This window comes from Enhydra lutris, unplaced genomic scaffold (assembly GCF_002288905.1).
Source record: "Enhydra lutris kenyoni isolate GAN:26980312 unplaced genomic scaffold, ASM228890v2 scaffoldscaffold4, whole genome shotgun sequence".
Lineage (NCBI taxonomy): Eukaryota > Metazoa > Chordata > Mammalia > Carnivora > Mustelidae > Enhydra > Enhydra lutris.
The window spans coordinates 33,578,754-33,593,213 of record NW_019154088.1 but is presented as its reverse complement, the minus strand read 5'-3'; the positions used below and the strand labels follow the sequence as shown (position 1 = coordinate 33,593,213).

Sequence of the window (14,460 nt, the reverse complement as noted above, 5' to 3'; positions counted from 1 at the left end):
TAAACTCAGTGAATTTTCACAAAGCAAACACACCCAGATCAAGAAACAACAGAACCAGCACCACACTCCCTCCCAAGAGTAATCACAATCTTGTCAATAAGATCCCATTTGTAATCAACTCTATAGTAGTCTACTGATACACAGTAAGACACACCATTTTAAGTGTTCATTTTGATGAGTTTTGACAAATTTACATATAACCATTATCACAACAAAGTACAAAAGCAGTACAGACACCATTTCAACTTAAAATTATCTAACTATATCTGTGTATTCATTTGTACTAACATTGAAAAACAGCACAAGGGGGCCCCTGGCTGGCTCAGTGGGTTAAAGCCTCTGCCTTCAGCCCAGGTCATGATCCTAGGGTCCTGGGATCAAGACCCGCCTCAGGCTCTCTGCTCAGCAGAGAGACCCTCTCTCTGCCTGCCTCTCTGTCTACTTGTGATCTCTGTCTGTCAAATAAATAAATAAAATCTTAAAAAAAAAAAAAAAAAGAAAAACAGCACAAGTGGACGTGCTAAAAACTGGGAAGTGAAACTGTTAGTGCTTTCACTTCTTCAAAAATTTTAAGCAATATAGATTTTTAAAAAAATACAGAACAAATGATAATATAACAAACAGTTCTGTATATATCCCCCCCAAAATAGATGCTTAATATGTAAACTGAACAGCAGAGATGCAGTTCAAATTCTTCCGGAGTCCCACGCCCTTCAGTCCTCCCAGAGGAAACAACGATCACTAATACTTTACTCCATATGTGTATTATGTTTCTTAAATTTACATGAGCAAAGGAGAAATTATTTAATTAATGGTATGGAGAATACTGTTTAAAAATGCTCTGGCTTTGGCCAATAGTTAATTATCAGCTAAATTATTTACAAATTTTGAACCCTAAGGATATAACTATTTATTATCCCTTGATACTTTCTTATCGCTTGATTTTTAAATCTATTATTAGAAATAGTTCTTATGGGACGCCTGGGTGGCTCAGTGGGTTAAAGCCGCTGCCTTTGGCTCGGGTCATGATCCCAGGGTCCCGGGATCGAGTCCCGTATCGGGCTCCTTGCTCAGCAGGGAGCCTGCCTCTCTCTCCGCCTCTGCCTGCCTCTCTGCCTGCTTGTGTGCTTTCTCTCTCTCTCTTTCTGATAAATAAATTAATAAATAAATAAAATCTTTAAAAAAAAAAAAAGAAATAGTTCTTATCCTAAAAATAAAATTCCTAACATTATTCTCTAATCTACCTATTAGAAATCATAAAACCTGAGAGAAAAAAAATTTTATTTATTTATTTTTTTTTTTAAAGATTTTATCCATTTATTTGAAACAGAGAGAGAGAGATCACAAGTAGGCAGAGAGGCAGGCATAGAGAGAGAGGAGAAAGCAGGCTCCCCGCCGAGCAGAGAGCCCGATGCGGGCCTCGATCCCAGGACCCTGAGATCATGACCTGAGCCGAAGGCAGAGGCTTCACCCTGAGCCACCCAGGCGCCCGAGAAAAAAAATTTTAAATAAAGAACATAGGATAAGCCAAAGTTCATTAGCATTTCTGGCTAGCCAAAAAGGAGAGGGCAATGACTAACAAAATGGTATCATTCATTAAATTACCTCCAATTTTAGCATGTTTTAACTTTCTAAGAAGCCAATTATATGAATAACGTTAAGAAAAATGCTACCCCCTGAAAAAGTCCTAAATTCAATCTAGACTTAATTCTTTTCATTAATCATTCTAACATGTATAAACTCGTAACTGAACTACTCTATCAAATGAAAGACTGCAATGATGAGACTCTCTCTCTGAGATAATTATAAATTCTAAGCTATTTTAGGATGATCAAACACAAGCTTTTTAAAATTATGTACTAAAGAAAAGACAGAATTCCCCAGTGTGTTTAATCCAGGAATACTTCAGATAGGTCTTAAAAAAAACAGTAGGAATAGGGAACCAAGTGAGAAAGCATACAAGGCAGGATGGTAAGTACAGGCAGATTGTAAACTAAACAATGTCCACTTTGATCTATCAGGCTGGATCAGAACAGTCATGTTATCATAATAAAAGATAACAATTTACTAATTATATCCCCACTTTGTTCTAAGAAGATCAAAACTTTTTTTTAAAGATTTTTATTTATTTATTTGACAGAGAGAGAGATCACAAGCAGGCAGAGAGGCAGGCAGAGAGAGAGAGGGGGAAGCAGGCTCCCCACTGAGCAGAGAGCCCGATGCGGGGCTTGATCCCAGGACCCTGAGACCATGACCTGAGCTGAAGACAGAAGCTTAACCCACTGAGCCACCCAGGTGCCCCAAAGATTCAAACTTCTAAGTAAATATTAAAATGTGACCAGGCAGCATAAAATAAAAGCTCAGACAAGATGAGACACATGAGGGAGTAACAAAATAAAAACCAGAACCCACCTTCCATAGAATGGAATTCTTGCTTTGGTAGCATTCTGTTTTAGTTGGTCAAAAGCACCTATAAGATAAAGAGTTAATGAGTCCTAAAACTTGAAAATAAAAATTTCAGAGAACAGTCTTCAAATTTCAACACATTACCTGCTCTGAATGTGTCTGCACATATCAAACAGGTCTTCCAACCTTTCCTCTGGTAATAATATGCTAACTGGGAAAAGAACATTTAAAAAATAGAGTATCAATAACAATGAATTATTATACACACAATTTTTTCTGTTTACTCTTGTTATTTAAAGATTAAAGTAAAACTCCTCATATTCTCCTGAAAGTAATATTATTACATTAAGTTTTTGTTTGAAATTCCAGTCAGTTAACATACAGTGTAATATTGGTTTCAGGGGTACAATATAGTGATTCCACGTGTCCATACAGTACCTGGTGCTCATCATAGCAAGTGCACTCCTTAATCCCCATCACCTGTGTCACCCATCCCCCACCCACCTCCCCTCTGGTAACCAGCAGTTTGCTCTCTATAATTAAGGGTCTGTTTCTTGGTTTGTGTCTCTCTCTCTTTTCTACCCCCTTTGTTTGTTTCGTTTTTTAAATTCCACATATGAGGGGCACCTAGGTGGCTCAGTCAGTTAAGCATCTGCCTTCAGTTCAGGTCAGGATTCCAGGGTCCTGGGATCTAGCCCCATATTGGGCTCCCTGCTTGGTGGGAAGTCTGCTTCTCCCTCTCCCACTCCCCCTGCTTGTGTTCCTTCTCTCACTGTGTCTCCCTGTCAAAAAAAATAAAAAATAAAAAATCTTTAAAAAAAATTAATAAATTCCACATATGAGTGAAATCACATGGTATTTGTCTTTCTCTGACTTATTTCACTTAGCATAATATTCCATCCATGTCATAGCAAATGGCAAGATTTTATTCTTTTTATGGCTGAATAATATTCCATTGTGTGTCTGTGTGTGTCACACACAGGCAGAGCCTGACACGGGGCTCAATCTCATGACCCTGAGATCATGACCTGAGCAGAAATCCAGAGTTGGACACTCAACCAACTGAGCCACCCAGGTGCCCCTATTATTACATTATTGAATACAGCAAATTTGCTAACAAGTTTAAATTCTAACTGCCATCCAGTAACATTCAAAGGATATAAAATGATCAAGCAATACATGACCATATTGAAAAATGTTACTATTAATGTTAATTAATAAAAACAAACAATAACATAACCCTCTAAGAAATAATCCCTTTCTCTTTTTTCTAGACTATAACATAACTGAGGCTTGTGAAACAAAATCTGGTAACAAACCTGAGGCACCCAATTCTGGAGAAAGAGGTGGTATAATGAATTAAAAATTAGTAGAAGGATATGTAAAATGAAGATCTAGATTATGCTGGGTGAGACACTGTACAAAGGGAGCCTTGAACCATGGGAAATAAGGTAAACTTTCCATGTTCTCTTCTCCAAAAATTATATCCTCACTTCCTTAAAGGGTAGGCCAGTCTCTTTGGTAAAAGAAACAGCATAGTTATAGAAAAGTCTTCCATTCTTAAAAAAACAACCACAAACGAGATTCTGGGATTCCTTCTTATTGTAAAAAAAGCTATTACAAAAATGTAATAATATACTGAGTAACAGAAAATTGTAAAGCAACAATATTAGCCTGGTTTTAACATAAAACTTGATTTATACAAACATCTCTTCTCCATGACTCTTTTTTAAGACTAAGTATAATTTACCTTTGAACACGTTGTTGTTTTACCACTCCCTTGCAATCCAACAAACATGATCACATTCTGTTTTCCTTTAGTGGGTGTCCATGCTTTAACTCCAGGGTCTACAAGCTGGGTATCAAAAATAAAATTAAAATAAAATCAGGTTAACATATGCTTATGTTCAAAACCCCTCTCTCCACAAATTCTAAATTGTAAAAATAATTTAAAGACATTTTAGTATAAGAGGCAACAATAATCCTACCATTCTAATACAAATTTACTATTTCCCTTTGTACACACATAGTGAAATTTAAGAATATAAAATAATTCACTGCAAAGTCATAAGCAAACCTATTCTCCCAAATCAATTCAGAGAAAGGATCTCAAGACATTTTTTTTTTAGAATAAGCTGGAATGTGAACAGTGAGACCAAGTTTGAGCCAAAGGAGCAATATGCATCAGCAGTACAGAAATATAAAAATCTATGTGCAGGCTGCATATGAACTTTTAAATTGCTAGTAATGACATTAAAGAAAATGAAAATAAGTGATAATAATTTTAATACTTTATTTAGTCCAATATATTAAAATGCTATCATTTCAACACATAATCTACATTTAAAAATTAATGATATATATTATATTCCTTTTCCCCATACGAGGTCTTCAAATTTGGCATCTTTTTCATACTTATAGCACATCTCAATGTGGACTAACTACATTACAAGTGCTCAGTAACTACACGGGGCTAGTCGCTGCCATATTGGGACACCTATCTTCATGTTCAGTTTAATAAATGTTTATGTATGAGCAAAATTACAAATTGCATGTGAAAGATTTTCCAGGTCAGTCAGATGTCAAATTTTCCAATGCCAAAGACCTACTGTTCTATGAAGTTGTTATATTTAGAGAGCCAGTAAAAAATAATCGCCAATTTCATGAGTCAGTGGGAAACTAAGGTTTGCATATGGACAGCCCCCAAATGATATACATGAGTTCATTTAAAAAAACAATTCCTTTGCAAGTCAGTTGTTGAGAGCTGGAAGCATGTATCTCCACATCATAATAAAGCCATAACTGCAGATAATGCCCTAGATCAGAGACTGGCAAACTATGTGTGAGTAAAGTTTTTATGGAACATCGCCATGCCCATTCATTTACTGCTTTTGTGCTACAGCAGCAGAGTGGGATAGCTGCAACAGAAATCATATGGCCCACAAAGCCTAAACTATCTAGTCCTTAAGAAAAAGTTTGCAAAACCCATGTGAGACAATACCATAAGGTCACACGGTCTGTATTATACCTGAATTTCAAGGAAAGCCATGTGGTAGCAAAGGCAGGAAAAGAGAACACATTTTGTTATCTCTTTCCCAGGCACAGGCCTAGCTTTAAGGAAACTTCTGAAATAGGCACAATCGATCTTAAACATATTCACTCTCCTTCCCTCTAGATCCTTTCAGATACTCACACTACCCTACATTCACCTCCGGTCTCCGTATCTCACAGCAGAAGCACCCAGCTCTCTATGAATCTATATTTGGAACATATGTGTTTTAGTGACTAATTATTTTCTAAATCTAACTTCTATTCCTCCTGCACCCTAAAACAGCAGTACTTTTCAGTCTCAGGATTCCTTTATAATTATAGTAGTTTTTTAAAGTTAGTTGCAATGTAGAATCTGAAACCATATAAACTCCACACTCCATTCCATTAAAATCTGTTATTCTATCTTGCACTTTGAATGCAACTTTGAATGCAACTTTGAATGCAACTGGTGCATGATTTTATAACATCATATATTAGTCATTGACAAATTTCATTACACAACAAGAAAATTTATTATATCAATACTGATCGCATCAGAAATGTACTGGGATCCCGTCAAACTCATGGTGGAGATACAAGTTTCTAGTTTTCTTTTTTTTTTTTTTTTTTAAGATTTTATTTATTTATTTGACAGAGAGAGATCACAAGTAGGCAGAGAGGCAGGCGGTGGTGGGGAGGGGAGGCAGGCTCCTTGCTGAGCAGAGAGCCTGATACGGGGCTCGATCCCAGGACCCTGAGATCATGACCTGAGCCGAAGGCAGAGGCTTAACCCACTGAGCCACCCAGATGCCCCCAAGTTTCTAGTTTTCACTGGAAAGCTCAAATTTTTTCACTGGCCACAATATAGTTATTTATTTGCCTTAAAGTGACAGGCTCACTTTACTTGAAAATCTTATTCAAGTCTGAATTACTACAGATTATCTGTCTGTTGTTTGTTCACGTAACAACGGTGTTTTATGAAAGCAGCAGCTAGCTCAGCTTGCACTCAAATAATCACACGTGTCTCTTCCTCAAAACCACCATCAAATTTCAGTATGCAGCAAAAAAGCTTTCTATGTACTTCCCATTTCATGCCACAAAATTGTACAAAGATGTATATACTCAGAGGTTAAGATTTAATACAACTAATAACTTCTACTGTTCCATCAAGGGCATTCTTTTTTTTAGGGGTACAGTCTGTGATATCAAGAGCATTCTTAAGTAAAACAGCTTCACACCCCTCCCACAACAAGTGTGTAGTAGTAAAAAGTATAATGACTACTAGTATAGTTTGGTACTCCGGCCTTAATTCATGCTAGGGAATTTTACCCACCATTGCTTTTGAACTACTGGCACAAATATCAAACAATACAAAAGGCAAATAATGTCTTAGTATTGTTATGAAAAGTTTTGACCTTGTTTTGCACATCACTGCTCTAGACCATATGCTTCTGAGTATAGAGACCAGTCTAATTTATCTCTATCAGCAGCATCTGACATATTGCCGAGAATAAAGAAGGTACTTAAAAAATGCTTCTTAACAAAGCAGTTAATGCACCAGCATTGCCTACAGATGCCAAACCCTAAAAATAGAAATTTTCACAAACCCCGCACTGACCTCGGGGCTAGATGAAAAGCAAACTGGAAATAAAATGAGGAGTCCTACAAGGAGTTTGGCGATCAGACCTGTGTCAGCCACTTACTAAGTGTCTCATTTTTCTCAACTGCAAACTGCTAAGTATGACTGGATAAAGTCTCTGACCTCTTTAAGGTCTGATTTTCTTTTTTTTATTAAATAGTCTATAAGACTACATGAAATGATACAACCATCTGAGATACTAGACTTTTTCTGAGTATCAATCAATCAGCTCTGCTGAAACCAAAGGAGTAAATGAAACTACTGGAAAATGAAAAAATAAATGGAAAAATACTGGAAGACCACTAGCAGACATCTGTTCCTCTAAAAAAATTTTTTTTCAGTTATTTCCTTTTTTTCCCCCCTACCACTGGACCCATACATATTTTTTTAATGCTCTAAGATTTTCACCATAATTTTCATGACTACAGCAGCAATATCAGTTCTAAGGTGATACCAGGCCATAGGCTGTATTTACTACTTGCAAAATAAAATTTCACTAATTGCTCATAATGTAGACAAGAGTTGGGATATCTGATCTTTTCAAGGGGAATTCTGGACACAATAAACTGTTCAGAAAAGAACACTTGTCAAGAGTGACTTTTCGTACAAAAGTAGGACCTTCAATAGGCAGAATCTGATATTAAAAAGGATATAAACTCAGGAGAGGCCCTTCTATCAATTTATCTGTAGTGAAGTTCTACCTTTCGTAACCCAGCTTTGGGAATTTTTACAGGAACAGTACTGGCCTTTCATATCTATACTCAGAACTTTGTATTCAGAAAACTCTATAATAAAAATAGGCCCCTTTAGAAAAGTTAATAATCCTTCAATTAATATTTTTAATAGAGGAATATTCTATAAAAACATTATAAAATATTCTGAAACAGTACTCCTATTTGTGGTGCTAATGTATTTTTACCCACTGGAGTCCGTGGAGAATCATATAGCACAATCCTGATACTTTTACCTTCACAAGTTCTTTAAATACAGCATGCTGAATCATTTTTCTTTTGTTAAGACCAGATGCCATCTCTTCAAGATCAATAGCAGACCTTCATGATGATGGTTTTTGTGGGGAGGAGAGAGAAAAGCCAGATAAGACACTCTGAAAAAAAGTTTCTGCTCCAAAAAAAGGTAAAAATATTCAATCATTCACATTAATAGTCTTCTGATTAATGTGTAAAATTACTACAGATTCTTAAGTCTATGGAAGAATTTACCATGAAATATTAGACATAAGACCATGGTTAGTTTTTCAAGGCTTTCTTTTGAAAGTCAAAATACCAATTTGTCCTCATATCACTGCAAAGTAATTTTATTTTTACAGCATATATACTTTATAAATCTTCACACATAGCAGAGAATAGGATTATTTTCTCTAGTTCTAAATACTTAAATGCCAGTAGTTCTACATTTATTACCCAGACTAACAATACGAAAAGGAGAAATGGCCTGAACATGACAAGGGCTAGGAGTCCAACAGTTAATTGAGGTGCCTATATTATTCTATATGGCCTGCCCCAGTCAGTGCCTCTCCCAAAGAACACAGTAACCGAGACGACACGTATTACTCCTTCATTCAAATACAGGCAGGAAAACCAAGAGAACAAGAATGAATACAATTCTCCAACAATGAAGGAGGCTGATTAATGTCATCTTAAGCCTGAAGAGGATAAAATGGCACCACTTTTCTATGAAGAATTGTTAAAAGGCTTTTATATTAAAATACTATATTGCATAAGATTGAATCCATCCAAATAAAGGAGTAGTAAAATGGAAAGAAATCCATAATTAAATGAAAGCCACATGTAGTTTATTCTTTGAAACATCATTATGGAAACACACTATCAAAGCAGTCTTGCAACATATGAGTTCTGTTCTTTTCAAATGCTGAACGGCAGAAATGTTTCATGATATAGCAGACTTTTCTAGTTAGCTCTTCATCCCAGTAAACTAAATTTAGTTTGCCTGGTTTTTACCTGATTAATTTAACTTACTTTACATTTTCTCTTAGTTGCTTCACTAGTTTAATATTAACATCTGCTTCCAATAATGCTGTACATACTTCTTTGAGCATAGCATTTAATACCTGCAAATAAAAAATACATTAAAATTTAGCACTCCTAGTGTGTCATTTCAAGCACATAAAAACAACGGCTGATTGGTCATCATATACTACCATAGCTTAATAAAAACAATACTACACTGTTAGAGAAAAAAAAAAATGTTCTCAATTAGCCTCAGAGAGGTAATCTTAGCAAATGTCTAATCATTTTGTCAAAATAAGATATTCCATTTAGTTGAAATCTTGCCATTTGCAATGATGTGGATGGAACTACAGGGTATTACGCTAAGCGAAATAAGTTAATCAGAGAAAGATAATTATCACATGATCTCACTGATAACACAGAATTTAAGAGAAAAGGCAGAGGATCATGGGGAAGAAGGAAAAATGAAACAAGATGAAACCAGAGAGGGAGACAAACCATAAGATACTCTTAATGATAGGAAACAAACTGAGGGTTGCCAAGTGGGAGGGGATGGGGCGACTGGGTGATGGACACTGGGGAGGGTATGCATTGTGGTTGAGCTCTGGGTGTTGTGTAAGACTGATGAATCACAGACCTGTACCTCTGAAACACATAATGTATTATATGTTAATTTTTTTAAAAAGATATTCCATTTAGCTTTATTCAACCAAGTATTGTCACAATTTTATTCCTATATTAAAGTAACAATAGTAAAGACAATATGCAAGCCTAAGAAAGTTACTATGCAATCCATGTATGCCTTCTGTTGCTGATACACAGCACTTTATATTCACAATATCTGCTTAACTGAACTAGTAAGAGGAAAATGCAACAGAAGAAACTGACCCAGTCTGACCTAGCAGTCTTACTATGTCCACTCACAGCAGAGGAACAAAGTTGAAAAGAAAACTATCCTCCATTAATAACTCACTATCATTACATATTTGCTGAGTTACAAGGTGCTGTGGTTAAAAGGTCTTAACTATAAAGTCTTAAAAAAAGATGAGGTTTTTGTTGCTTAGGTAAATTAGGGTTTACACAGTAACCTGTGTGCTCCATGAGGGCAGGGATTTTAGTCTGTTTGTCACTGCTATATCCCTGGCGCCAGCAAAAAGTCCGCAAAAACGCAGGCCCTGGGGTACCGTCGGCTGACTCAGTCAGTTACAGCATGTGACTCCTGATCTCGGGGTTATGAGTTCGAGCCCCACAATGGGTGTAGAGATTAACTCAAAACTAAAATCTTTTGATTTTTTGATTTAAAAAAAATTTTTTATTAACATGTAATGTATTATTTGCCCCAGGGGTACAGGTCTGTGAATCATCAGGCTTACACATTTCACAGCACTCACCATAGCACATACCCTCCCCAATGTCCATAACCCAGCCATCCTATCCCTCCCCACTGACCCACCAGCAACCCTCAGTTTGTTTTGCGAGATTAAGAGTCTCTTATGGTTTGTCTCCCTCCCCATCCCATATTGTTTCATTTTTTCCCCTCCCTACCCCCCAAGACCTCCCCACCCTACCTCTCAAACTCCTCATATCAGAGAGATCACATGATAATTGTCTTTCTCTGATTGACTTATTTCACTTAGCATAATACCCTCTAGTTCCATCCACGCCATTGCAAATGGCAAGATTTCATTTCTCTTGATGGCTGCATAGCTTTTTTTTTTTTTTTTTAAGATTTTATTTATTTGAGAGAAAGAGAGAGAAACCACAGGCAGGAAGAGGGGCAGAGGGAGAGGGAGAAGCAGACTCTTGGCTAAGCAGGGAGCCCGATGACATGGGGCTCGATCCCAGAACCCCGGGATCATGACCTGAGTTGAAGGCAGATGCTTAACCGAGCCACCCAGGTGCCTCAAAAATAAAATCTTAAAAAATAAAATGGACCCTGGAATATTTCTTGAATAATTCCCACCTCAACTCACTTCATACATCCTACAGAGGCTCATCAGATCCATCTCTTATTAATGGAGTCTTATAAAAATGGAACTGATCTTTCATTAGAGAGATCTTCCATTAGAGAGATTCTGTTCATTCCCTAGCAGCACAGTACTAAGAGCAGAGAAGTTGCCAATACAAGCAACAGCTGTTACTATACTTCCCACCAAGCTCTTCTCCCTGGTTTCTTTTTTCTCTACTAGAAACTTAAACAGCATAAGGGTTACACAACAGGGAAAACTGTTTGGAAGGCTGCTGTTTTATTTATTCTGAATGCCAAAGACTGCACAATGGTTTAAATTATGATTTATCATTTAATAATATATTAGAAAAAACCCTGGATGACGAATTAGAAAAAAGATACTAATCCTGGCTTTTTGGAAAATAAAGATGTGGAACTGACTTCCTGTTGCTGTTAACTGAGAGCTGGACTAGCTGAACTCAAAGATGGTTCCAAAATTATTTAATACCATTAACTTATTAAGGTATTGATAGCAAATTCTACATTAGATTTTTTTTTCAGTGAGCACTGAGTAAGGTACAGAACTAGTCAATGACTGTATTGTATACCTGAAACTAATATAGCACAGTATATTAACTACACTAGAATAAAAGTTTTTTTTAGTTCAAAAAAAAATTTTTTTTCCAAACCTCCAAGTTAGAAAGCACTTTTTTTTCCTTAAAGAGAGGGAGAGAGAGGAACAGTGAGGGGCAGAGGGAGAGAGAGATTCCCAACAAGGCCCCATGCCCAGCACAGAGCCTAAGGTGGGGCTCAGTCTCACAAACCCAACATCATTACCTGAGCTGAAATCAAGGGTCAGATGCTTAACTGACTGAGCCACGAGGTGCCCCTAGAAAATACTTTTTTAATCTATTATTTAATTAGATCCTTAAAAGCACCTTGTAAGGTAAATGCTGTTTTCTCATTTTATACATTAAGGAATCTGAAGCTAACTTGCCCAGATTTCTATCACAAGCTACTAAGCAGGTGGCTAACGAGGTCTTCTAAAACCAAATTCAGTACTGTCCCATTGGTACCACAAAATATAAAGTATACTTGGGGACTCTCATCTTCTTCAATTGACAAATCATTAAGATACAAGGTATGGGGGGGGTAATTTTTTTTTTTTTTTTTGGTGGGCAGTAAAAGGTTTAATGAGCAGTAGCAAAGCAATGGTACAAAGCTCCTGAGGAGGGAAGGGACCCAAGAGGGTTGCCTGAAAAAGAAATATTTAAAACTGAAAACAAGAGCGCCAGGAGGAAGAGTACTTCAGATAGCATATAAGGAGTCAGCTTACAAAAACTAAAGAACAAAAACAAACAAAAGCAAAAAAACTGAACGAGGATTTCAGAGAAAATCAAAGTAGACAACGTGAAAATACCAGCCTTCTATGAGAAAGCTGAATAAAAGTAGAAAAAGATGAGATGCGCACATGCCTACCCAAGAAGAAAGAAAGAAGCAGGACGCTGAAGTTTCGGGTCTATGTCTCCAGATCTAAGCCTTTTTTACTTTTTTTTAAGATTTTATTTATTTATTTGAGAGAGAGAGATCACAAGTAGGCAGAGAGGCAGGCAGAGGGAGAGAGGGGGAAGCAGGTTTCCTGCTGAGCAGAGAGCCCGATGCGGGGCTCGATCCCAGGACCCTGAGATCATGACCTGAGCCGAAAGCAGAGGCTTAACCCACTAAGCCACCCAGGCACCCTCTAAGCCATTTTCAAAACAAAAAATGTATGCCATTTTTACATGTTAGTTAAGATTTGGGGGGTTTCTGTTTCCTTTTTTTTTTTTCTTTTTTTTTTTTTTTTTAAGATTTTATTTATTTGACAGAGAGAGATCACAAGTAGGCAGAGAGGCAGGCAGAGAGAGAGATAGAGGAGGAAGCAGGCTCTCCGCTGAGCAGAGAGCCCAACACGGGACTCGATCCCAGGACCCTGAGATCATGACCTGACCCGAAGGCAGAGGCTTAACCCACTGAGCCACCCAGGCGCCCCAACTTTTTTTATAATTCTTTATAGAAAGTAAAATAGTAAGATAGTCAACTCAATAAAAAACATCATATAGTGTATCCAACTTTAAATTTTTATCTACAGTTATTAAATCTACATCAAAACAAATATAAACGTAAAGATTAATAATAATTCATGTCCCGATGCTAGTAATGATGTGCAATCATATATATTTCACACATTTTACATACCTCTTCATTGATAATGGTGGCATTGCTCAATGAGCGTAATGCTGATGTTATTTTTCTTCCAAGGTCTGCTAGTACCATCTTGAAGGCTTTAAGATGTGATTACAAGAAAATCTAAGGAAAAACATTAAATAAAAACATTTGAAAAATAATCAATACCAGTTTTCATAATTGGAAGACTTCTGAAGAGTATTTAATTAAAATTAAACTATTATAATGTTTAGATACTATAACTTCAACTTCTATAGCCTCAATCTGCAGCCTCAATATACGTATGTCCAAAAGCTAAGGCTACTCATTGATTATGATGACTTGAGTTTAAATACCTAATTAGAATATCCTATACAAATCAGCAAATTCAATATTCAGATAAAATGCTTTGAGGCAATAATGATACAATCTCAAATGCAAACATCTATGTGAAGATGGACATTTTGGACATACATGTGAATATGAATAAGAGAAGAAAAAAGGTGAAATCTCCACCCAGAAATATTGTCCAATTTACCACATTAAAGAACTCTGTAAACTATATTGATTCATGCTCTAAGCCAAAGGAAAAAAAAAAGTTTTAATTAATAAGACACTTCACTTTTCACACACATTACATTAGCTCATCTTATTCTTCTAACACCCAAAGAAAGGGGTATATTACTGACTTTCCTATTTTAAAGCTGTTCTTGATTCCCCAACTCTAAAACAAGATAACCTCAAAGGCCCTTCCAGCTCTAAAATGCCATGGTTTTAGAAAGTATACAGTTGCACCTACCACATTTAAGTCCTTATACCATGCAAGGACTCATGGGTGGTAAGCAAGCAAATAGGACAGGTAGTCCCTGGCTTCAAGGTGCTTATCTACTAACAGGCAAGACAAGACACAGGAATGTGCAGCAAATAAATATAAAGAGAATTCCTCTTGCCTGACTGCCTTCAAACTGGGATATCGGTTTCCATCAGATTCACATGAAACACCAGCTCTTCCTGGGTCTCAAGCCTGCCAGCCTTCGAAATGAACTACACCACTCACTCAGCTCTCTCCTGGGTCTCCAACTTGCCAAGCTGGAGGATCTTGGGACTTGTCAGCCTCCATGATCACATAGCCAATTCCTTATAATAAATTTCTTTATACACACACACACACACACACACACACACATCCTATTGTTCTGCTTCTGTGGAGACCCTTGACTAATACCGGTAAAGTACTAGTTCAAAGC

General features: G+C 36.8%; 1 protein-coding gene across 4 annotated transcripts in view; it reads right to left on the bottom strand.

Annotated features, from left to right (window-relative positions):
* The window catches only part of LOC111161802 (signal recognition particle 54), a 41,950-nt gene that overhangs the window by 18,660 nt on the left and 8,830 nt on the right, over positions 1 to 14,460 (bottom strand). For 3 of the 4 annotated variants that reach the window (XM_022525793.1, XM_022525775.1, XM_022525783.1), the window contains exons 2-7: positions 13,247 to 13,357; positions 9,073 to 9,164; positions 8,043 to 8,127; positions 4,157 to 4,261; positions 2,551 to 2,617; positions 2,413 to 2,470 (exon numbers count right to left, since the gene is read on the bottom strand). In XM_022525793.1, coding sequence (XP_022381501.1) covers positions 2,413 to 2,470; positions 2,551 to 2,617; positions 4,157 to 4,261; positions 8,043 to 8,127; positions 9,073 to 9,164; positions 13,247 to 13,324 — 485 coding nt within the window. In that variant the 5' untranslated portion in view covers positions 13,325 to 13,357. Of the gene's footprint in view, positions 1 to 2,412; positions 2,471 to 2,550; positions 2,618 to 4,156; positions 4,262 to 8,042; positions 8,128 to 9,072; positions 9,165 to 13,246; positions 13,358 to 14,460 lie in introns of those variants that run through there. The other variant, XM_022525801.1, reaches the window with a different exon arrangement.